The 23,165-nt window shown below is 45.1% G+C and overlaps 1 protein-coding gene across 5 annotated transcripts; it reads left to right on the top strand.

Moving 5' to 3' along the window:
* The first annotated feature begins 4,404 nt into the window (after positions 1–4,404).
* On the top strand, positions 4,405–22,944 carry LOC129625559 (zinc finger protein 177-like). 5 transcript variants are annotated; one of them, XR_008701541.1, is made up of 9 exons: positions 4,405–5,300; positions 5,775–6,002; positions 7,745–7,818; positions 9,401–9,487; positions 13,933–14,021; positions 14,554–14,757; positions 16,206–16,289; positions 17,433–17,515; positions 18,248–22,944. XR_008701541.1 is itself a non-coding variant. In XM_055544079.1 (8 exons), exons 4-8 carry the CDS (start codon positions 13,989–13,991, stop codon positions 18,368–18,370), a joined length of 450 nt encoding a protein of 149 aa, XP_055400054.1. In that variant the 5' UTR covers positions 4,405–5,300; positions 5,775–6,002; positions 9,401–9,487; positions 13,933–13,988; the 3' UTR covers positions 18,371–22,944. The 5 variants fall into 5 exon arrangements, 3 of the variants coding, with proteins under 3 accessions (XP_055400054.1, XP_055400047.1, XP_055400062.1); XR_008701546.1 differs by lacking the exon at positions 9,401–9,487; XM_055544079.1 differs by lacking the exon at positions 7,745–7,818 and having other exon boundaries at positions 14,631–14,757.
* The last annotated feature ends 221 nt before the right edge of the window (positions 22,945–23,165 follow it).

Here is a 23,165-nt window from a genome sequence, read left to right as displayed (position 1 = left end):
AGCCACTGAACAACAGCATACTGATAGAGTTGCTCTCACCTAGGGGTGCCTGGGACACTCACCTGGTCCCAGACTCATTGGGATGAGCCCCCATGGACATTCCCCCAACGTGAGCCAACACTATGTGGCTGGACTGGCCTTTATGGTTTCTTATTATGATTGTGATGAAATAAACTTATTTTAAGGCAGGATGAGAAAAAATGTAAACATAGGATTCTCTCTTTGCCCATTTGGGCCACTACCTCCTCCCCTTTGTGTGCAACGTGCATCTGTATTAAACATAAATCAGACGTCCTTAGAAGACACAGCCAGCAAGGCAACTCCTTGAGAGAAAATATTCCTTTCACAACCCTGTTAAAACCACAGTGACCCATTACTTGCCCTATATATGCAATCTGTACTTTGTAAACTCTCAGCAGTTCACTTTTTTTTTTCTGGAAAAAAAAGTATATAACTGTGCTTTGATTTCTAACCAATGGAAAAGTCCTCAGGGCTTTCCAAAAGACTGTCTCCCAGGTTATACGGATAACCCTCAGGTTGGCTAGAATAAAATTCTATATTTCGTTCTTGGATTGACCACTAATTAATTTTTTTGTTGACAATTCCAAGAAGCACTTTATCAACGATCATCAAGGAACTTGAAAAAACAGGTTCATTAGTCACAGGTCCTAAAGGGTCCAGGGGCATGCTTGAGGTCTCAGATAGGAGATAGAGTGCTGGCTTAAAAAAAAAAAAAAAAAAAGCACAGAGTGAGACTTGTGAGTTAAATTTTATTTGGAGCAAAATGAGGACTACAGCCTGGGAGACAGCTCCTCAGATAGCTCTGAGAAACTGCTCCAAAGAGGCGGGCGAAATGTCAGTATAGATGTGATATTGGTGAAGGGGGAGTACATGCAATCAAGCACATACTTTTTGCAAATGGTGTCCCACTCCTTCTATTCTCCCCTGACATGCTTGTTCAGACATTTCCATCTGTCATCAGGATTATTGACTTAACTTTCTTTTTTAAAAAACAATTTATCTATTTGGCTGCTCCAGTTCTTAGTTACAGCATTCAGGATCTTTGATTTTCATTGCAGCATGTGGGATCTAGTTTCCCTGACCAGGGATCAAACTTGGGCTCCCTACATTGGGAGTGGGAGTCTTAGCCATGGGACCACCAGGGAAGTTCCTGCCTTAAGTTTTAAAATTGTCCTCCCCAATTCTATCTTTGCATCCTAGGAATCACACAAAAGACGTGTGTGCTCAGTCGCTTCAGTTGTGTCCAGTTCTTTGTGACCCGTGGACTGTAGACCTCCAGGCTCCTCTCTCCACGGGATTCTCCAGGCAAGAATACTGGAGTGGGTTGCCATGCCCTCCTCCAGGGGATGATCCCTACCCAGGGATCAAACTCTCGTCTGTTGTGTCTCCTGCATTGGCAGGTGGGTTCTTTACTATTCACACCACCTGGGAAGCCCCACACATCTTTTAAAAATATATATCAGATAATGCTCCTCTTGTAGCTCAAAGCCCTTCAGGGGTTCCCCACTACACTCAGAGTTAAACCTGATATTCTTATAGTTGCCCAGATAACCCCCTGTTATCTGACACTGTTACTTCTCTAATTTTATTTCCTGCTGGTTTCCATCCTCCCCAATTCACTTCCACCATCTTAGCTACTGAGCTTCTGCTGTTGGTTAAAGAGGCCAAACATTTCATGCCTCAGGATCTTTGCACTTGCTGTTCATTCTTCCTCCAGAAATTCTAAGACAGTCCCTAAAATCCTTCAGCCTGATTGCTGGGGGTGGTGGGGGGTGGGTAATGTGGAAATACTGTGTCTAGATAACTCTGAATTTTAGTTTTCTCATTTGCCAAACTGTCACTCCTTCCCTGCCAAACCCCAAGCAGTAAGCATTGTTAGAACCCAAAGTTATCCTGGGAAGGGAAAATTTACTTATGGAGGAGAAGAAAAGAGTGGCTTTATTCCTTTTCCGGGCAAAGAGGGAATACAGCAGGCTAGTACCTCATGAACTGTGCCCCACTCCTTAAAAAATAGGGAGAGGTCTTATAGATAGGGCTAATGCTCAGGGGTAGGTGATAAGGATCAATGGAGTGATGGGCTTGAGTTCTTCTGGATCTGGAGCATTGGTGGTGTGGTAAGTAGGAATCAACATCATCAACCCTCAGGTCCAAATGGTCTGGGGTCTACATGCTTGTGGGCAGCCTACCATCATTAATCATTAACTTTTTCTACCTGGATTGGGTGTCAGTATCTTGTGTCTGGACTTCCTGAGACTCAGGTGTTTTTATGTCTCAGTGCAGAAGGAATCCAGGATACCTGTGAGAGATGCAAGTGGGCAGGCAAGGGGGCTTTGCCAGGAAAATGCTTTTTTTTTTTTTAGATAAGAACTATCCAATACAGAAAGGATTATTTTGTGGTTGGTTTCAAGAGCAGCTGCTTGAGACAGCACATGATACCCTTGATCCCCAGCAGATGGCAACACATCATATCTGCCATGTAAATTATTCAGTTCAGTCGCTCAGTTGTGTCCGACTCTTTGCAGCCCCATGAATTGCAGCACGCCAGGCCTCCCTGTCCATCACCAACTCCCGGAGTTCACTCAGACTCACGTCCATCGAGTCAGTGATGCCATCCAGCCATCTCATCCTCTGTCGTCCCCTTCTCCTCCTGCCCCCAATCCCTCCCAGCATCAGAGTCTTTTCCAATGAGTCAACTCTTCACATGAAGTGGCCAAAGTCCAGGAGTTCCAGCTTTAGCATCATTCCTTCCAAAGAAATCCCAGGGCTGATCTCCTTCAGAATGGACTGGTTAGATCTCCTTACAGTCCAAGGGACTCTCAAGAGTCTTCTCCAACTTTATAACATAGGAATTAAGAAAGCTTTAACATTTGTATTTCTCTTCATCCCTCATAAGGGGAAAAATAAAGGAATGCATATTTGTTGGGCATCTACTTTATCAGGTGAATATCAATATACATCTTTGATTTAAATCAGACCATGTCCCTCAACTCTCAGAACTCCCCCAAGCAATCAAATGGGAAATTAAACTAAAACTTAGATGTATATAACTATAGTGTCTACAATTTGGAAAACTCAGCAGGGGCCACAGGACTGGAAAAGGTCAGTTTTCATTCCAAACCTAAAAAAAGGCCATGCCAAATGATACTCAAACTACTGTACTGCTGCTGCTGCTAAGTCGCTTCAGTTGTGTCCGACTCTGTGCGACCCTATAGACGGCAGCCCACCAGGCTCTCTTGTCCCTGGGATTCTCCAGGCAAAGACACTGGAGTGGGTTGCCATTTCCTTTTCCAATGCATGAAAGTGAAAAGTGAAAGTGAAGTCGCTCAGTCGTGTCAGACTCTTAGCGACCCCATGGACTGCAGCCTATCAGGCTCCTCTGTCCACGGGGTTTTCCAGGCAAGAGTACTGGAGTGGGGTGCCGTTGCCTTCTCCAACTACTGTACCGTTGTGCTCATTTCACATGCTAGCCAGGTAATGCTCAAAATCCTTCAAGCTAGGCTCCAGCAGTACGTGAACTGGGAACTTCCAGACGTAGAAGCTGGATTCAGAAAGGGCAGAGGGACCAGAGATCAAACTGCCAACATCTGTTGGATCATATAAAGAGCAATGGAATTCCAGAAAAACATCTACTGCTTCATTGACTAAAGCCTTTGATTGCATAGATCACAACAAACTGGGGAAATTCTTAAAGAGATGGGAATACCAGACCACCTTACCTGCCTCCTGAGAAACCTGTATGCAGGTCAAGAAGCAACAGTTGGAATTGAACATAGAACAATGCCCTGGTTCAAAATCAGAAAAGGAGTATGACAAGGCTGTATATTGTCACCCTACTTTTTAAACTTATATGCAGAGTACATTATGCAAAATGCTGGGCTGGATGAATTACAAGCTAGGATCAAGACTGCTGGGAGAAATATCAATAACCTCAGATATGCAGATGACACCACTCTAATAGCAGAAAGTGAAGAGAAACTTAAGAGCCTCTTGATGATGGTGCAAGAGGACAGTGAAAATGCTGGTTTGAAACTCAATATTCAAAAAACTAAGATCATGGTAACCAGTTCCATCACTTCATGGCAAATAAGATGGGGAAAAGTGGAAACAGTGGTAGATTTTATTTTCTTTGACTCCAAAATCACTGTGGGCAGTGACTGCAGCTATAAGACACTTGCTCCTTGAGAGAAAAGCTATGATGAACCTAGACAGTGTAAAAAGCAGAGATGTCACTTGGCCTACAAAGGTATCATCAAAGCTATGGTACAGATGTGACAGGTGGACCATAAAGAAGGCTGAGCACTGAAGAATTGATGCTTTTGAACTGTGGTTCTGGAGAAGATTCTTGAGAGTCCCTTGGACAGCAAGGCGATTAAACCAGTCAATCCTAAAGGAAATCAACCCTGAATATTCATGGGAAGGACTGATTGCTGAAGTTCCAATATTTTGGCCACCTGATGCAAAGAGCTAACTCATTGGAAAAGACCCTGATACTGGGAAAGATTGAGGGCAGGAGGAGAAGGGGGCAACAGAGGATGAGAGGGATGGGTGGCATCACCAATTCAATGGACAAACTCCAGTGAGATAGTGAAGGAAAGGGAAGCCTGGCGTGCTGCCAGTCCATGGGGTTGCAAAGAGTCAGATGCGACTAGCGACTGAACAAGTCTCAAGATTAATATACAAATGTAAGACAAATTCTTCCCAGGTGCCGCTAGTAGTAAAGAAACCAGCTGCCAACGCAGGAGATTTAAGAGTTGCGGGTTCGATCCCTGAGTGGGGAAGATCCCCTGGCTGAGGGTATGGCAATCCACTCCAGTCTTCTTGCTTGGAGAATCTCATGGAGAGAGGAGCCTGACGGGCTACAGTCCATAGGGTCGTAACGAATAGGACACTACTGAAGTTACTTAACACGCAGGTTCAAAGATAATAATAGAAATAAAAAACTGAAGAGGGTTGTATTAGTTATCCACTGCTGCATAACAAACCACCGGCAAACTTAGTATCCCTTTGTGAAAGGAGGTACCAAGGAGTTGCTAGAGCTGGGAGAAAAGCATTCTCAGAGACTCCCACAGCCTGGCGGCTCCCAGGTGTGCACGAGGACGGGTCCAACCGACTTCAGGGGCCCCTGGTTTCCCCGCTCCGCCCGAGCCTCCCGCCTGGCCCCGCCCCCAAGATCCCTATTGGAGCCTGCCTCGCGGGGCCCAACGGCTCCAGTGAGAGGATACTGGGACCCCCGGCTCCGAGGCTAGAAGATGCTGTGGTCGCCGCTCTCGCCGCCCCAGGTGCTTCTAGGTCGCCCCATGAGTCTTCCCCCTTCTAAGGAAATGGAGTGGGCGTCCCTAGAGCGGCCATCCTTATCGAAACCGCGCCACTGTTTTCCTAGCGATCTGCCTCCAGCAACGAGGAGCAGATCCGTGTGCGGCCCCACCTCTTGGGGGGCGGGGACTCGGCGAGGGCGAGGAGAAGGTGCTTGTAGGGTGCGGTCTTGGTAAGGGCCTGGAGATGGGGCTCGGAAGGCAGGTGACGGTGCTCACGGAGCGGGGTCTTGAGAAGGGCGGGAAGATGAGCCTGTGGGTACGAGGTCTAGGCGGGGGCAGGGGCGTAGGATCCAAGGGACCGGGTCTGGGCGCGGAGACCGGGCTCAGGGGGGCAGGGTCTCGGCGTGGATGTGGAATTCTGGGAGGCGGGGCATGGGGGGGCGGGGCGTGGAACTCCAAAGGGCGGGGTCTGAAAGAGGGTGTGGCCTTATGCCTCAGGAGGCGGGGATTCGAGCGACTGGGAATCCAGCTGGCGTTGACGTTCCGCCCTCGTGTCCTTCGGTTCTCGTGATCTGGCCGTTTCGTCCGTTTTTCCGGCGAGAGGCGCCGGTGAAAACATTTTTCTTGTGTGCCGGTGAAATTTAATCAAGGAGTCCCTTTCTGCCTGCCTTGTACAAGAGAATTTTACTTATACAAGAGACTTTTGCTTTCGTGAGCGGCATTGAGGTGAGGTTAAGATAAACTCTTTTTCAACTTTTATTTGTTTGACAAATTCGTTTGGGAAAATAATTTCAGGATTCTAGGGTGAGTGTAAATAAGCAAGTGTAATAAAGAAAACGAAGGAGGAAAAGTGAAAACGTAAATACAGGTCTTAAAGATTATTCAGCTCTTTACATCCAGTCAGCTCCAACTTTCCTCCAGCGGCTATGATTGCTGCTGAGTTTAAAAATATAGGGATCTCTTAATATTGATATTATTAAAAGGGATTTTGGTGTCGTATATTTGTAGTGAAAGCGTGACAAGAACCCAAAGTGAAATACATGAAATTGTATTTCATAAAAACAAAAGGGTTCTTCAGTAAATGGGAGGAAGCAGCTTTCCTAATATTAGTAGAAGAAAATTGAATTTAGTAGCCTTAAACGAGATGTGTTTTGACCAAGTGAGTTTTTTATTTTTTCAGTAACGTTAAAAACTCATGGGTGAGAAATTGGAGGAAGAATGATTCTGGAGGAAATTCAGCAACACGGGTTCCTTGTTTCTGAAAATACTTCTCACACCTTATTGTTCAGTCACTAAGTTGTGTCTGACTCTGCGACCCCATTGCCTGCCTTACCTTTTCTTAAATAACATGAGTGGTTTATGTTGTGGGCAGGCATTTAAATTAATTCCAGTGTTAATATTTGTACTGTATCTATTATTGGATGTGTGCACCTTCTTAGCCTAGCTGTAACTGAACATTGTCCAGGGCACTCAACAAAACTTGCTGAGTGTGAGCCAAACCTAAGTCAATGCATGGGCACCAGAAAAATAAAAAATGCACAGTGCTGTCTCCACCAAGTAGGCTATTTAGAGGAGAAACAGATGTGAAACTGATATGATGGCCTATAATGGACAGATGAGCTTAATTGTATGGACAAGCAGGGAAGGAGGCTTGACATTAGGAGGCACTGATATTTAAGAACTGAAAGATAAGTAGGACAGAGCTGGGCAGAGGCTGTGGAAGAAGGGGGTCTGAGAGGTGGAAGAAAGTTCAGAATCCCAGAAGCAGGACAGAGCCTGGTGTATTGCTTGAATGAAGGAAAGAGAGACCTGACCTGGAAGAGTAGAGAGTGATGAGAAAAGGAGGCGGTGTTGCCTGAAATGTGGGTTCACCTCTTGGTGGGCGTCTAGCCAAATGACATAACCAAGCCAAAGAGCAGGAGAGGTAAGGATTTATTACTTGCGGCAAGTAAAGAGGACACTGGGATTTTTCCCAAAGCAATGAATGACTCCTTGAACAGCAAAATTGGGGTAGTTTTAAGCTAAGGGTACATTCATACTCATGAAGGGGGTTGAGCAGAAGAGAACTCAGCATGGAATTGGGGTAGAGGTTGCCATTTGTCCTTATGCAATTTTTAACACTTTAGTTGTCTTCCATCTGTACTTGTTTGTGGCTGCAATCTCATGCCTGCTACTTTCTGGATAAGAGTTCTAACTGTAGAGAGAGACGAGAAGGAATCATTTTTGGTGTACATAGAAAGGGGAAGTGAATATTTCTAAAAGAAACAGTGCTGTGCTTTTCAAAGTAAATATTGCAGTTTAAAACAGAAACAAACTGAAAATGTTACATGCCCTGTATCTTTTGTCCTATGCCAAGTTGAAACGTCATTTTGCATGGTACTGTTATTTTTTAAATTTTTAAAAAATAAAGATGAAAATCTATTTGTTTATTTTTAATAGTTTATTTATGTATTATTTGGCTGCACCAGGTCTTAATTGAAGCATACGGGATGTAGTTCCCCTGACCAGGAGCGGAATTCAGACTTCTCTGGTGGCTCAGACGGTAAAGCATCTGCCTATGATCGAACCCAGGGAGACCTGGGTTCGATCCCTGGGTGGGGAAAATCCTCTGGAGAAGGAGATGGCAACCCACTCCAGTATTCATTCTTGCCTAGAAAATCCCGTGGGAGGAGCCTGGTAGGCTACAGTCTATGGGGTCGCAGAGTTGGACATGACTGAGCCACTTCACTTCATTGATAACACCGAATCTTAGCCACTGGACCACCACGAAAGTCCCTAGTGTTGTTTTCTTTAAACAATTAGTCAAAACACATTTTATTTCAGCTAAGCTTGCCTGGTGGCTCAGACAGTAAAGAATCTGCCAGCAATGCAGGACATGTGGGTTTGATCCCTGGATTGGGAAGATCCCCTGGAGGAGGGAATGGCAACCCATTCCAGTATTCCTGCCTGGAGAATTCCATGGACAGAGGAGCCTGGCGGGCTACAGTCCATGGGGTCGCAAAGAGTTGGACACAACCGAGGGACTAACACTTTCACTTTTCACAACTTCCATAAAGTAGGAGTAGTGGAGGGAATATTTATATTATTGAAATAAACTGAATATGAAAAAATTTAATTAATTCAGGAAACTGTAGAGTAAAAATATCAACATTTCCCTTCATATTTCCCCTGCCAAATGCCCATGAAACAGTGCTCTTCTCCAGAGGGTCCCAGTGTTACCTATCTCAGTAGGCCTTTGCAGTTTGTTTTACAAATTGTAGTAAATGATATATAACATAAAATTTTCCTTTTAACTTTTTTTAAGTTTTTTTTTTATACGTAAACAATTTTTTTTTAAGTCTTTATTGAATTTGTTACAGTACTGCTTCTGTCTTTTGGCCCCAAGTCATATGGGATCTTCTTAGCTCCCACCCAGGGACCCAGCTCACCCCCTGTATTGGAAGGTGAAGTCTTAACCACTGGACGAGCAGGGAAATCCCAGTTTTAACCTTTTCTGAGGGTCCTTTTCAGTGGCATGAAGTATATTCACATTGTTGTGCAGTCAGCACCACCATCCATCTCCAGAATGTTTTCATTTTCCCAAATGGAAACTGTACCCATTAAACAGTAACTCCCCAGAACCCTAACTTCCAGACCCTGGCACCCTCTGTTCTTCTTTCTTTCTCTGTGGAGTTGACCCTTACCTACATACCTCAGATAAGTGGGATCATATGCTATCCATCCTTTTGTGTCTAGCTTATTTCACTTAATATTTGCAAAATTCTTCCATGTTGTAGCATGTGTCAGAATTTCATTCCTTTATAAGGCTGAATGGCTTCCCTGATAGCTCAGTTGGTAAAGAATCCACCTGCAATGCAGGAGACCCCAGTTCAATTCCTGGGTAGGGAAGATCCACTGGAGAAGGGATAGGCTACCCACTTCAGTATTGTTGGGCTTCCCTTGTGGCTCAGCTGGTAAAGAATCTGCCTGTAATATGGGAGACCTGGGTTCATTCCCTGGGTTGGGAAGATCCCCTGGAGAAGGGAAGAAGTTTCTACTCCAGTATTCTGGCCTAGAGAATTCCATGGGGTTGCAAAGAGTTGGACACGACTGAGCGACTTTTACTTTTCATATTCCACGGACAGAGAAGCCTGGCGGGCTACAGTCCATGGGGTCACAAAGAATTGGACACGACTGAGCGACTAATACACAAGGCTGAATAATATTCAGTTGTAAGTATACACATGTTGCTTATCCATCCATCTGTTGATGGACATGGGGGCTTTTTCTACCTTTCCTCTATTGTGAATGATGCAGCTATGAATATTCATGTGCACATATTTGTGTGAGTCTCTGTTTTCAGTTCTTTTGGATGTGTATACTATTGCTGGGTATACAGATCCAAAAGAATGGAAAAACTCGAATTGCTGGGTCTGTGTTAAGGTAGTTCTGTAATTCGGTTTTTGAGGAACCATTACACTTTTCAACAGTAGCTGCACATTTCACATTCCTACCAGCAATGCATAAGTGTTCCAGTTTCTCCACATCCTCTTCAACAATTGTTAGTTTTTTTTCTTTTGATAAGAGCCATCCTACTGTGTATGAAGTGATGTCTCGTTATTTATTTATTTTTTTGCCCCACCAGCCTGTGGGATCTTAGTTCCCTGACCTGGAATCCAACCCACGCCTCCTGGAAGCGTGGAGTCTTAACCACCGGATTGCCAGGAAAGTCCCTCAATATGGTTCATGTTTGCATTTCCCTAATGATTAGTGATGTCAAGCATCTTTTTGTGTGCTTACTGGCCATTTATGTATTTTCTTTGGAGAAGGATTCATTGAAGGCTTTTTCCTCACAGTCATTTTTAACACATACATGTATTTTATAAGCTTCCCAGATGGCGCAGTGGTAAAGAATATACCTGCAGTGCAGGAGTTGCAGGTTTGCAATGCAGGAGACTTGGGTTTGATCCCTGGATTGGGAAGGTCCCCTGGAGGAGGGAATGGCAACCCACTCCAGTATTCCTGCCTGGAGAAATCCATGGACAGAGGAGCCTGGCGGGCTACAGTCCTTGGGGGTCCAAGGAATTGGACGTGGCTGAGCCACTGAGCATACACATATATTATAGATTATGTAAACGTATTGAATACTTCAAGATCTGTCAGTTTTTGGTTTTAAAAGCCATAATCATATCCCACACAAATATCTGGTCATTCTTTAGCCCCTTGCTATACTCTAATGGATATTCTGGTTAGTTCCAGTTTTTACCCATTATAAACAGTTTGTACAATAGTAAACAAGCTTGAATACACACACACATCTATTTATCTGTCTGTATCTGCACAGTTGCCAAGGTTTCTCTTAGCTACAGCCCTGCAAGTTGCTAGTTGAAGGCATGGGGATATTTAAAAATTTTATACACATAAATTCAAATTATCCCCAGCACAGTCCCAACTACCATGGGCCCCTGGTCATCTTTGTCATCTGTGGCAAAGAATTGTTTCTACTGGGTACTGAGGGCAGGTGGCTGCCTGAACCTGGAGCCCAGATAAGACATCCCTGGGGCACTTCCCTGGTGGTCCAGTGGCTAAGACTCCATGCTTCCAACCCCGGGGGTCCGGGTTTGATCCCTGGTCAGGGAACTAGACCCCACATGCTGCAACTTAGAGCTAGCGTAGGCCCTCCCCCACTTCCCTCAAAACGAGACATCCCCTGAAGCCCTCTCTCAGCCTGCTGGTCCACCACATTTTGAAATTATTCTCTCCAACCCCTGTCACTCCCACAAGCCTGAGAACAGGCCTTGATATCCCTCTTGCAAAAACAAAAAACAACAACAAAAAAAATCCCCTCTGCTGTATCAAGCCTCTCTCTGAGGGAGTCTGCCTTGTAGGGGTGGGCCCTGCCCCAAGAGGAAATTTCCTTTACCTTCCTGAAACTTCCAGCTGACAACAGCCCCCTCCTCTTTTGCCAAGGAGTGGGGAGAGCATAGTCAGAATGAATAAACGCCCCTCACCCTCTGTCCTCCCAAGTTCACTAGTACCTGAGCTTTCTGGGGTGTATGTGTGGTGTGTGTGCTCAGTTGTGTCTGACTCTGCGACCCCATGGACTGTAGCCTGCCAGGCTCCCCTGTCCATGGGATTCTTCAGGCAAGAACCTTGGAGTAGGTTGCCATTACCTTCTCCAGGGGATCTTCCCAACCCAGAGATTGAACCCAAGTCTCTTGCATCTCTGGATTCTTTACCACTGCGCCACCTGGGATAACCCTTTTAAATTTGATGGGAAAATATGCTATTTGTTAAATCTGTAAAATACACTGTGCATATGTGTGTGTAAAGTATATATGATATATACATATTAATTTTCACATGTTATACAAAATACATATATTTTTGCCTCTGCCAAACCTCACCTTGAACAAACTTGCTTCTCCTCCATCTTTCCCTCTCAAGTAGTGGTCATTTCTTAGCCAGTGTGCTAATATTGTAAGGAGAGGCTTGCTGTAGTCTGAAACCTCCCATCCTAGGGTCAGGCTTTTTTTTTCTTTTTGGCTGCACAATGCAGCATATGGGATTTTTGTTCCCAAACAGGGATTGAACTTGTGCCCCCTGCATTGGAAGTTTGGAGTCTTAACCACAGGGCTGCCAGGGAAATCCCAGGTCAGGCTTTCTTTGATAGGAAAGAATAAACAAGGCTGAGAAGTGGGATGACTGGTGGGATGGTAGGGTAGTTTGTTAGGGCGGACAGCTGGTTTCCAGGTTCATGGGTGGATCAAAGTTCAATGACCCAGAAGACTTGGGGGTTGGGGGGTGGGGAGAAGCCTGACTGAAGCTTGGTGAAGTTTTGTCCAGTCTGTTCGAGGGGGACAGACAGTTCAGCTACTCATTTACAAGACAGATATTGGGAATTCGGATAGCCTCTGCCTGGCCTTGTCCTAGGTAAACAGAGGGGTCATCCTTGGGTCTTACCTGAGTTGTATGGGGAAGGGTGTTTCATTTCAGGGCACAAAGGGCAGTTCTTACCCATCACTGTTTTCTAGGACCACAGGGCTCAGGTATAAAGTTCAGTTTTTGGGAATTCTCTGGTTGTTCAGTGGTTAGGACTCAGCACTTTTCACTGCTGGGGCCCAGGTTCAATCCCTGGTTGGGGAACTAAGATCCTGCAAGCTGTGCCTTCCTCCCTTCTCCACCTCCAAAAGTTCAACATTGTGAATATAAAGGATCCAGTGGTCCTTCCTTGGTTTCTTTACCTTCTCCCATTGGCCGAAGATCTCTCCCAGCTCCACTTCCACCCCAGTTGAATTCCCTAGCAAATCCTTTGGTGTTTCCTCTGATACATATACCATTCTAATGACTTAGAATAGTCTGCTGCTCCTGGCCTCTTCCAAGGCATTCTGGGCCCTGCCACTGCTGCTTACCAGCCCACTGCTTCTATTTCTGCCCTCCCCAGTTCTCTCCTGTGAACAGCAGTAAATATGATCTTAAAAAAATAAAAATAGGAACAGAACACTCTTGGTGCCAAATTCTTCTGCTAAGCTAGTCATGGGGTATAAATCCACATGTCCCTTTGCCCTGGTCTTTTATTATTATTTATTTACTTTTGGCTGCACTGGGTCTCTGTGCTGTGGGTGCTTTTCTCTAGTTGGGGGTGAGTGGCGGGGCGGGGGCGCGGGGTGGCTACTCTGTTATGTTGCATGGGCATCTCATTGCCATGGCTTCTCTTGTTGTGGAGCATGGGCTTAGTTTCCCTGCAGCATGTGGAATCTTCCTGGCCCAGGGATCAAACCTGTGTCCCCTGTGTTGGCAGGAGGACTCTTAACCACTGGACTACCAAGGAAGTCCATCCTTTGCCCTGTCTTGACTCAGCTCCTGGTCCCTCTGCTCCTTCAGTTTTCCTTCCCAGACACTCCAGTCACCAAGCTCCAGCCACTCCCTCATGGGCTTTCTTCCCCCTTGAGCCCCCTCCCAGAGCTAGTTCGTGCCCTGGCCAGTATTTTGAGACCCTCTTCCTCCAGGGCTTCCAAAGGCCAGGACGAGGTGAGGTGGAGCCCCAGGAGCCCCTGGGTTCTAGGATCAATGCTTTTTAGGGTTTTGGATATTTGGGGGATAATATTGTATTATTCCTTGCTTCCTTCCTTCCCCCCTCCCTCCCATCTTTTTTTTTTTTTTTTTTGGCTGTGCCTTACAAGGATAGAACCCTGGCCCCCTGCACTGGGAGTACAGGGTCTTAACCCTTGGACTACCAGGGACGTCCTGTTCCTTTTTCTTTCTTTTTTTTCCCCCTTGCCAAGTGGCTTGTGGGATCTTAGTTCCCCCACCAGGGATTCAACCTGGGCCCTTGGCAGTAAAAGCCTGGAGTCCTAGCCACTGGATTGCCAGGGCATTCCCCTCCTTGTTTTCGCTTTATAAACTTGGACAATCGACTTGCAAAACTGTTCTGAAACTTGATTATCCACAATAGTCACGGGAGATTACTAAGCTTCCCCTGGGTGGCAAGGTCCACAGGCCTCTTTTCTAATTGTGAGAGAGACAGGGCCTCCCCGGCCTTTTAGGAAACCTGCCTGAAGGCAGGTGGGCGGGCTTGCCTTTGCTTCATTCAGGGTCGTGTGAAGCAGTGTCCAGGCTTGGGTGGAGTGGAATCTAGGCTTGGCCTGTTTCTCACAGCATCTCCCTTGTCCTCTAGCTGTGCCTGCTCAGGATCCCACCTGTCACCAGGAGGGGAACGTGGAGGAGGAAGCAATGGCTGCAGAGCTGCCAACAGCCTGGTCAGAGGTAACTGGAAATCCCCTTCCATCCAACATGGCATCTCCCTTCCTTGAGGGTGGGTGGCCTGGAGCCTCAAACCCCACCAGGACTTGTCCCTACTCTTCCTCTAAGGGTGGTGAAGGAGCTTCCCAGAGAATGCTGGCATTGCCTCAGTATTTATGAACTTTTCTCAGTATAGTCACTTCTGGGCTGTGACAGAAAACCAAGAAAATCTATGAGACCACTTTGTCTCAGGAACTCTTGGGAACATCACTCATCATTTATCTAAATTAAAAAAAAATTAAAATTTGTCACCATTTGTTTATTTAAAAATAATTTATATTGGAGTATAGTTGCTTTAACGCATTCATTTACCAAGTATTCTTCCAGGACCTTGGGGAGCTCAGGGCTGGGTGTTACCTGACTGAGGGGACCCAGGCAGGATGGGTTCACAGACTAGCTGGAGAGGAGTTCAAGTGTGTGTTGAAGAATTAACATATCGATGGGGCTACATGGGGCTGCTGAGGTCAAGTTCACCTTTCTGTCTGAACTTCCCAAGCCTCAGTCATCTGGCTCCATCTTCCTGATGCCCTGGCCTCATGGGACACTGATGGAGATGAGCCTGTGATGTTTCAGGACCCAGTAACCTTCGAGGAAGTGTCAGTGGACTTCTCCCAGGAGGAGTGGGCCCAGCTGGCCCCCGCTCAAAAAATCCTGTACCAAGACGTGATGCTGGAGAACTACAGGAACCTGACTTCTGTGGGTGAGTGTGGTTGGCCACCTCTCTTCGTTAGTAGATTTTGTTTGTTTTTGTTTTTTAGAGCCATCAGTGGTAGCCCTCACGTCTGGGAGTTCACACGTATGAAGCAAGGTCCTGGAGCAGCACCCCACCATATGTACACAATGGGCAGGATGTTATAGTTTTTTTTTTTTAAGCAGATTTATTATTTTTAAAAATTATTTATTTTATTTTTTTGGCTGCACTGGGTCTTTGTTGCTACGTGTGGGTTTTCTCTAGTTTCAGCGAGCGGGGGCTACTCTTCATTGCAGTTCACAGGCTTCTCATTGTGGTGGCGTCTCTTGTTGCAGAGCACAGGCTCCAGGGTGCAAGGACTCAGTAGTTGTAGCGCACAGGCTTAGTTGCCCCTCAGCATGTAGAATCTTCCTGGAGCAGGGATCAAACCCATGTCCCATGTGTTGGCAGGTGGCTTCTTATCCACTGTACCACCAGGGAAGTGCCATTCATAGGTTTTTGCTGCAAACCTTTCTCAAGAACCTGCTGTGTTGCAGGAACTATTCTTGCTCTTGGGAGGAGCATGTGGTCCATCCTTAAGAAGTGATATTGTAGGGACTTCACTGGCAGTCCAGTGATTAGGGCTCCACACTTCCCCTCTGGAAGGGGAAAAGGTTTGATCCTTGGTTGGGGAACTAAGCTCCTGCAAGCTTTGCAGCATAGCCAAAAAAAAAAAAAAAAAAAAAAAAAAATTTTGATTGTGTAGAATGGGGGTGAGCACTCTTTTTGTTAAGCGGCCAGGGAGTAAATATTTTCAGCTCAGTGGACCCTGGGTCTCTGTTGCAACTGCTGAATGCTGTCACTATGGTGCCGACGCCACCGCAGATAGCATATAAACAAATAGTCAGGGCTGTGTTCCAATACAACTTGACTTACAGAAGCAGGTGGCTAGTGCCTGGGCTGCAGTCACTAGCCCCCAGTCTCCTGTCTTCCTTTTGAGAGTGAAGATTTATTCATTATATCAACCTGATTTTCTTCATGATCGGAAGCTTTCATGCCCCTTATGTGTGTCTCCGAGCCTGGGTCTGAGGATCCCTGATCCCTGGAGGGCATGATGTGAGACAGAGTTTTGGGTCTTGGGTTATTATGTTGGGCTTCCCAGGTGCCTCAGTGGTGAAGAATCTGCCTGCCAGTGCAGGAGATGCAGGTTTGATCCTGGTCTGGGAAGATCCCCGGAGAAGGAAATGGCAACCCACTCCACTATTCCTGCCTGGGAAATCCCATGGACAGAGAAGCCTGATGGGCAACAGTCCATGGGGTCACAAGGAGTGGGACATGATTGAGTGACTGAACAACAACCATCATTATGTTACTGCTCATGGGGCCACACGTGCTGAAACTGTTGGGCCTACTCTGGGCGGAGTTTCCGTGCTGACCCTGCACACCCCCCACCTCATGTGTCTTTCCCCACGTGCCAGGGTATCATCTCCGCAAGCCCCGCCTGCTCACCCAGGAGGAGCTGAGAACACGGAAGAGGAGACTTCTCCAAGACAGCTGTGCAGGTGAGCCCTGGGGAAAAGGAGCCCCTTTACAGAGTTTCTCAAAGGTCATTTTTGTCTGAGAAATTGTGTCCAGCCACTTGGGGTGAATTTCCTCTAGAAACTTCTGCTTTCCTTCCTCTCCTTCCCTTCTCTCTCCCACTTTTTTTTTTTAAATTGAAGTATAGCTGATTTACAATGTTGGATATATTTCAGATATACAGCAGAATGATTCGGTCATACATACATGTTGTTTTAGTTGCTAAATAATGGCCACCTCTTTGTGACCCATGGACTTAGCCTACCAGCCATATGTGTATTAATATATATGTATACAGGGTGTCCCTGGGGGCTCAGTGGTAGAGTTCTATCCCTGGGTTGGGAAGATCCCCTGGAGAAGGAAATGACAACCCACTCCAGTATTCTTGCCTGGGAAATCCCATGGACAGAGGAGCCTGCTGGGCTACATAGTCCATGGGGTTGCAAAGAGTTGGATATGACTTAGCGACTAAACAACAACAACATTTATGTATATATCTATATTCTTTTTTTTTGTTTGATTCTTTTCCATTGTAGGTTATTATAAGATTTGAACATAATCCTTGCTGTTTCTACCACTTTTGCTCTAAGAATAAGCTCTGTCCTGCTTTCTCTTTTTTTTTGTTTAAATTCATTTTTATTGGAGTATAGTTGATTTACAATGCTGTTAGTTTTAGGTATTCAGCAATACCTAACTAGTTATGCACTAGTTATGCATACACATATATCCATTCTTTCTTAAGTCCTTTTCCCATATAGGCCATTACAGAGTACTGAGTACTGCTTCCTCTTTCCAGAACATTCCCAGGTGTGCTATTTTCCCATTTTCCCACTGTCCTCAAAGTTTACTTGCCCTCTTTTAGACTATTAGCAGTTGTCTCATCCTTACCAGAACTGTTCCCTGGCCCGTCACTTGCCATTTTCACCCTGTTTGCATCCTTGTCAAATTCTATACCTGGCTGAAATCCTAAGTCTGTCTTTAACTGCTGGTGTATTCTTCCCTGTCACATTGACTGAGAAGAGTCAGTATATGAAAGAAAAGCTCCATGGGCCTCTGTTTGTTGTCTTATGTTATCTAACCATTTATTTCTCCATGAACTTAAACCTTTTTTATTCTGATCATTTCAGACCAGAATTCTCAGCTTAAAACCAAAGAGACCACGGCTGAGAGGAATAAAGTTTGGGAAAAACCATTTACTGGCAGGAAAGGGGTAAGGCTCATGAGGGCTCATTGCTGGTTCTCTGCAGGAGGAAATTGCCATGAGACAGACAAACAGCACAACCTGGGGAGACACGAGGGGCCAGTAGCCTTCACCTAAGATAAGTCATGTCTCAGGAGAGAGTCTTGGGGTGCCATGAATTTGGGTAATATCCTAAACTGATTTCAATAGTGATTCATAGAGAGATAGATCCCACAAGTAAGCAGGTCCGTATATATGACTTAGAATTGAATTTTTGTTTTACAAAACTATCAGAAAAAAAAAGTCTGTACATAAGAAGTCTTAGGAATGCAGCCATGATGGAACCTTATGGTAGAGCATTCCCTGTGTTTCCCTGGTGGCTCAGATGGTAAAGAATCTGCCTGCAATGCAGGTGACCCAGGTTCAATCCCTGGGTTGGGAACATCCCCTGGAGAAGGGAATGGCTCCCACTTCAGTATTCGTGCCTGGAGAATTCCATGGACAGAGGAGCCTGGCAGGGCTACAGTCCATGGGGTCACAAAGAGCTGGACCCGACCGTGCGACTAAACACTTTCACTTCATTATGTCTACTCAATTTGAACTCAGACAGGGCAGAAGCAGCGCACGTGCTCTGAAAATGGTAGCAATTTCTAAGGTAGGAATTTGCTTTCTTTACACCACACACTTCCTATGGGGGAGAATTCCCATGAGTGCAATGAAAGTGAGAAAGCCTTTAGTTACTGCTTATCTCTTCATTGACAGGTACCAACTCAACCTAGAAAGAAGTCCCATGAACATAGTCTGTGTGGAAAAGCCATCAGAAGGAATCCTGACCTGACTACTAAGAGGAATTACACAGGTGTGAAACGTGATGAACGTAAATAATGTGGGGAAGCGTTTAGTTATCCTTCCTTCCTTGGGGTCCATGTGCGATCACATGCTGGTGAGAAAACCTACAAATGTTCTCAGTATGGGAAGGCTTTCAGTTGGAACTCCTTTCTCGGGCCACACGCGTGAACTCATCCTGGAGAGGAACTGTGTCTAAGTGTGGCTAGTGTGGACAGATCTTCAGCTCTACCTCGAGCCTTGCAGTACCCAAGAGGATGCACGCTTGGGAGAAGCTGTGTGAATGCAGTGACTGTGGGAAGGCCTCCGTCAGGAGCAGTGACCCGACAGCGCGTAAGAGAGTACACACGGGAGAGGAACGCCGCCAGTGCAGCGGCTGCCGCAAAACCTCTAGCAGAAAGTTCTTTCTGACGGCGCACAGGAGAACCCGTGCTGGGGAGAAGCCCTACCCATTCAGTGACTGCAGAAAAGCCTTCCGTAAGAGCTCTAAGGCAACTGCCCACAAGAGGCTACATGCAAGAGGGAAGATGTAGCAGTGTCGGAAGCTTTCCAGTCATTCATCTCGTAGGAAACACGTGAGGATGCACACTGAAGACAAGTCTGGGAGTGGAAGCAGAGAAAGGCTCATCGATCCCACAATGGAGAGCAACTGTGAATAGCTTTGGTATGGGGGGAATCCTGCTGGGGCTTAAACTACTGCACAAGGAAATTCAGAGTGGCAGAGAAAACATAGAAACGTGAAGAATGTGGGCTTGCTTTTATTAGGTCCTATCTTGAAGCTGGAAATCTAGCTCATTAATTTTCAGTCTGTGTTTTTGAATTTAAGCAGTTAAGGCCATAGATATCCTGCTAAATACCCCATTTGGCTACATTACACGTGTGCGTGCTCAGTCCTGAAGCTGTGTCTGACTCTTTGCCACCCTAGGACTGTAGCCCTCCAGGCTCCTCTGTTCATGGGGTTTTCCAGGCAAAAACACTGGAGTGGGTTGCTATTTCCTCCTCCAGGGGATCTTCCTGACTCAGGGATCAAACCTGCGTCTCTTGCATTGGCAGGTGGAGTCTTCACCACTGAGCCACCAGTTGAACTTGCACATGGGTTTTGAGCTAAGGTTTTTAAAACTTTGGTTTAGTTCTAAGTGTCATCTGATATATGTTAGACCTGTTTTAACTCACAGTGTCACTTTACTTTTTAAGCCTATCAAAATACTACTTCACCTGAATTTCATCCAAACTCTCCTTCCCCCCAATCTTCTAATATCCCTGTGTCTTCCGTGGTTTGGTGGGACACCTGGTGGTTCCTCAGGTATATTGTTTCCTTTGTAACAAGTTGGTAAATCCAACTTTGTTAGACTATAGGTTTTGTCCCTGGTGGTCTTTGGCTGATTTGTGTTGGGACAATAATGTGTAGTCACGAATACACTCTACTAGTAATGAGAATATATTTAGATTCTCGTCTTCTAAAATGTTCCTAAAATACCTTTCTAAAATGTCTTCTAAGATGTTTTGCTATCCATTGTTGATTTTTATTTATGGTGTCAGGTTTTGTTGTTCAGTCGCTAGATCAGATCAGATCAGATCAGATCAGTTGCTCAGTCGTGTCCGACTCTTTGCGACCCCATGAATCGCAGCACGCCAGGCCTCCCTGTCCATCACCAACTCCCGGAGTTCACTCAGACTCAACGTCCGTCGAGTCAGTGATGCCATCCAGCCATCTCATCCTCTGTTGTCCTCTTCTCCTCCTGCCCCCAATCCCTCCCAGCATCAGAGTCTTTTCCAATGAGTCAACTCTTCGCATGAGGTGGCCAAAGTACTGGAGTTTCAGCTTTAGCATCATTCAGTCGCTAAGTTGAACATAATTTCTGTTCAAACTTGGGAGATGAACTCCAGGAAATGGAATTTTGTGCTGATAGTTGAATGACAGTTTTTTAAACATCTCTGTTCCCCTATTTCCAAGACCAAGAAAAGAAATCTTTAAATGTATTTTTCATGCAGACAGCTGTTTCTTTGAATCTCTCTCTGGAGAATGATGTTTAATTTTATAATTCTGTCTGAAAACTTACCTTGCATGTAAAATGTACAGGTTGATGAAATTTGACCAGTGTGTAAACCCCTATAATCACCACCTGAATTAGGATATAAAACATTACCATCTTCCCAGAAAGAATAACATTGATTTTGCCCATCATTAACAAAGCTGTAAGCTGTGGAAATGAAAATGCTTTTGTGTTCCATAATAAAAGCAATTTGACAGGGAAAAAAAAATTCCCTGGTGGAAATTTCCAGTGGGTAGGACTCCATGCTTTACTGCAGGAGGTGCATGTTCTATCCCTATTTGGGGAACTTAAAATCCCGCAAGCTGCCTAGCGGCAAAAAACAACAAAAACCCTCAAAAAACAACATGACTTTAAGCCTGGCAGTGTAACCTGAGCAGACAGCCTAGAAGCATGTATGATGTGCCTCATCACACATGCCCGCATCACATGACATGATAGGCCAGTGTCCTTCTCAGTGCCCTAATCAAGAGCTTTGCACACGGCTCTAAACACCTTAAAGCAGTTGCGTTGGGGGTTAATTTGCAGGGCAGATTTACTGTTCTAGCTTAGGCCAGTCTGATGTATTTCTTTCTCAGCCCTTCAAAACAGTAGGGTTTTAAAAAATTGTATATTTAAATTTATTTATTTGGCTGTGCCAAGTCTTCGTTGTGATACGTGTGATCAAGTTCCCCAACCAGGGATCAAACCCAGGCTGCCTGCATAGGGAGCACAGAGTCTTAATCCCTGGACCATCAGGGTAAGTTCCCCTGCACACACACTAGTTTATCTCTTTGTATTTTGTGCATATTTCTAAACCTACACTGTAAGACAGAGGTCTGCAAACTTTTTTGGTAAATGGGGAGCTATTAAATATTTTTGATTTGGTGGGCCAGATGATCTCTGTTACAACTACTCAGCTCTACCATGTGGCACAAAAGTGGTCACAGAAAATACATAAATAAACAGGAGTGGCTGTGCACCATCAAAACTATACAAAAACAGAAGCCAGGCTGGCTTATCCTGATTTTAAGGCAGAGGTTGCATTAAGAAAGAGGAAAAGGAGACTCATGCTTTCAAAAAGCACTGCACCTTATTGACTTATTTATTATAAAAAAAAACACACACACATGCAGAACTTTGAAGTGTGGACACTGGATCCTCAATATGTAAGAAATTGGGAATTTCCTGACGGTCCAGTCGTTAGGAATTGGCGCTTTCACTGCAGTGATTCCGCGTTCAGTCCCTGGTTGGGGAACTAAGATCCCACAAGCTGAGAGGCCTGGCCAAAAGTTAAAAATATTAAAAAAAATTAACTTCGATGGGCAAATGTAATCTTGAGGGAAAAGGGGAACTAGGAAATGCTGCTTCCAAAGTTCAGAGAACACACATTGTTGGTGGGACCCTAAAGTGGTGTTGGTCATAACAGAAAACTACTTGACCCCCAAGAGAAATCAAAAGCTGTCCAAAGACTTGTGCACAAGTGTTCATAACATGTGTCATGATAGCCAGAAAGAGAAAACCCCAAATTACCCTTTGGGTAACTGGAGAATGGATAAATAAAATATAGTTAACCATACAATGAAATATTATTTGGCCATACAAATAAATGAAGTTTTTTTTTTCTTTCAATTTTTTAACTGTGCCATGCAGCACGTGGGATCTTAGTTCCCCAGCTGGGGATAGAACTTGTGCAGTGGAAGCTTGGTGTCTTAACCACTTGACCACCAGGGAAGTCACAGAAAGGAATGAACCTCGCAAAACATGCTCAGTGAATGAAACCAGTCACAAAGGACCACAGACTGTACTATCCTATTTATGTGACATATCCAGATTAGGCAGAGAAGCCATAGAAACATAGAGTAGGTCCATTTTTGCCTGGGCTGGTGGGGAGAACCCAATGAACTGTGCAGGCATGAGGGATCTTACTGGGGTAATGGAAATGTTCTAAAACTGGTTCATGCTGATAGCTGCACAATGTGATGAATGTGAATGTGAAGTCGCTCAGTCATGTCTGACTCTTTGCGACCCCATGGACTGTAGCCTACCAGGCTCCTCTGTCCATGGGATTTTCCAGGCAATTGTACTGGAGTGGATTGCCATTTCCTTCTCCAAGGGATCTTCCCAACCCAGGGATCGAACCCGGGTCTCTCGCATTGTAGACAGACCACTAAAAATCATTTGAGCTGTACATTTCAAATGTGTGAGTTTTATAGTATGTAGGTGATACCCCACTAAAGTTGTTTTAAAAGGTTCTTCCAATGTGCATTCATTTTGGTAAACATAGCTACCGTCTTCATCATGGCAGGATAGACCCATAATACTGTTTTGAAGTCATCTTGTAATTGTGGCATTCCTTGGAGAGGACAGTCACCGTCTGTTTTCTCAAATGCTGGCATTCAATTGTTAATGAATCTTTTTTAGACTGAATGAATGATCTAAAGAGTGCAACACTCTTTAACTCATTTATTGGGGTTCAGTTGGGGGTATTTATCTTGGCAGTGTCATCTTTTCTTTCAGGGTCTTCTTCCTTTTAACCCATAGTTTCCATGCTACACTTTTAATTTTATTCTTTTCCTTGTGTTATTTAGAAGTCTTTTTGGACTTTTTGTGAGAAATGGCATGGTTTTCTTTCCTAGAATACTTCACAGTGTATTTCTGGAGAAGACCTAGAGGTGTATGTATCTTGCTGGTCCTCAGAGTTCTCTTTTGTTGAGTCTATTCATAGCAAATTTGATATACTCCTTCCTGTCTAATAACTGATGGGTAGATCGTTGGGGGGATTTCTACAGATAATCATATCT

The sequence above is a fragment of the Bubalus kerabau genome, chromosome 1 (genome assembly GCF_029407905.1).
Source record: "Bubalus kerabau isolate K-KA32 ecotype Philippines breed swamp buffalo chromosome 1, PCC_UOA_SB_1v2, whole genome shotgun sequence".
Classification (NCBI taxonomy): Eukaryota; Metazoa; Chordata; class Mammalia; order Artiodactyla; family Bovidae; genus Bubalus; species Bubalus kerabau.
Note: the sequence above shows the minus strand (reverse complement) of the source record. Positions and strands in the feature narration are given on the sequence as shown.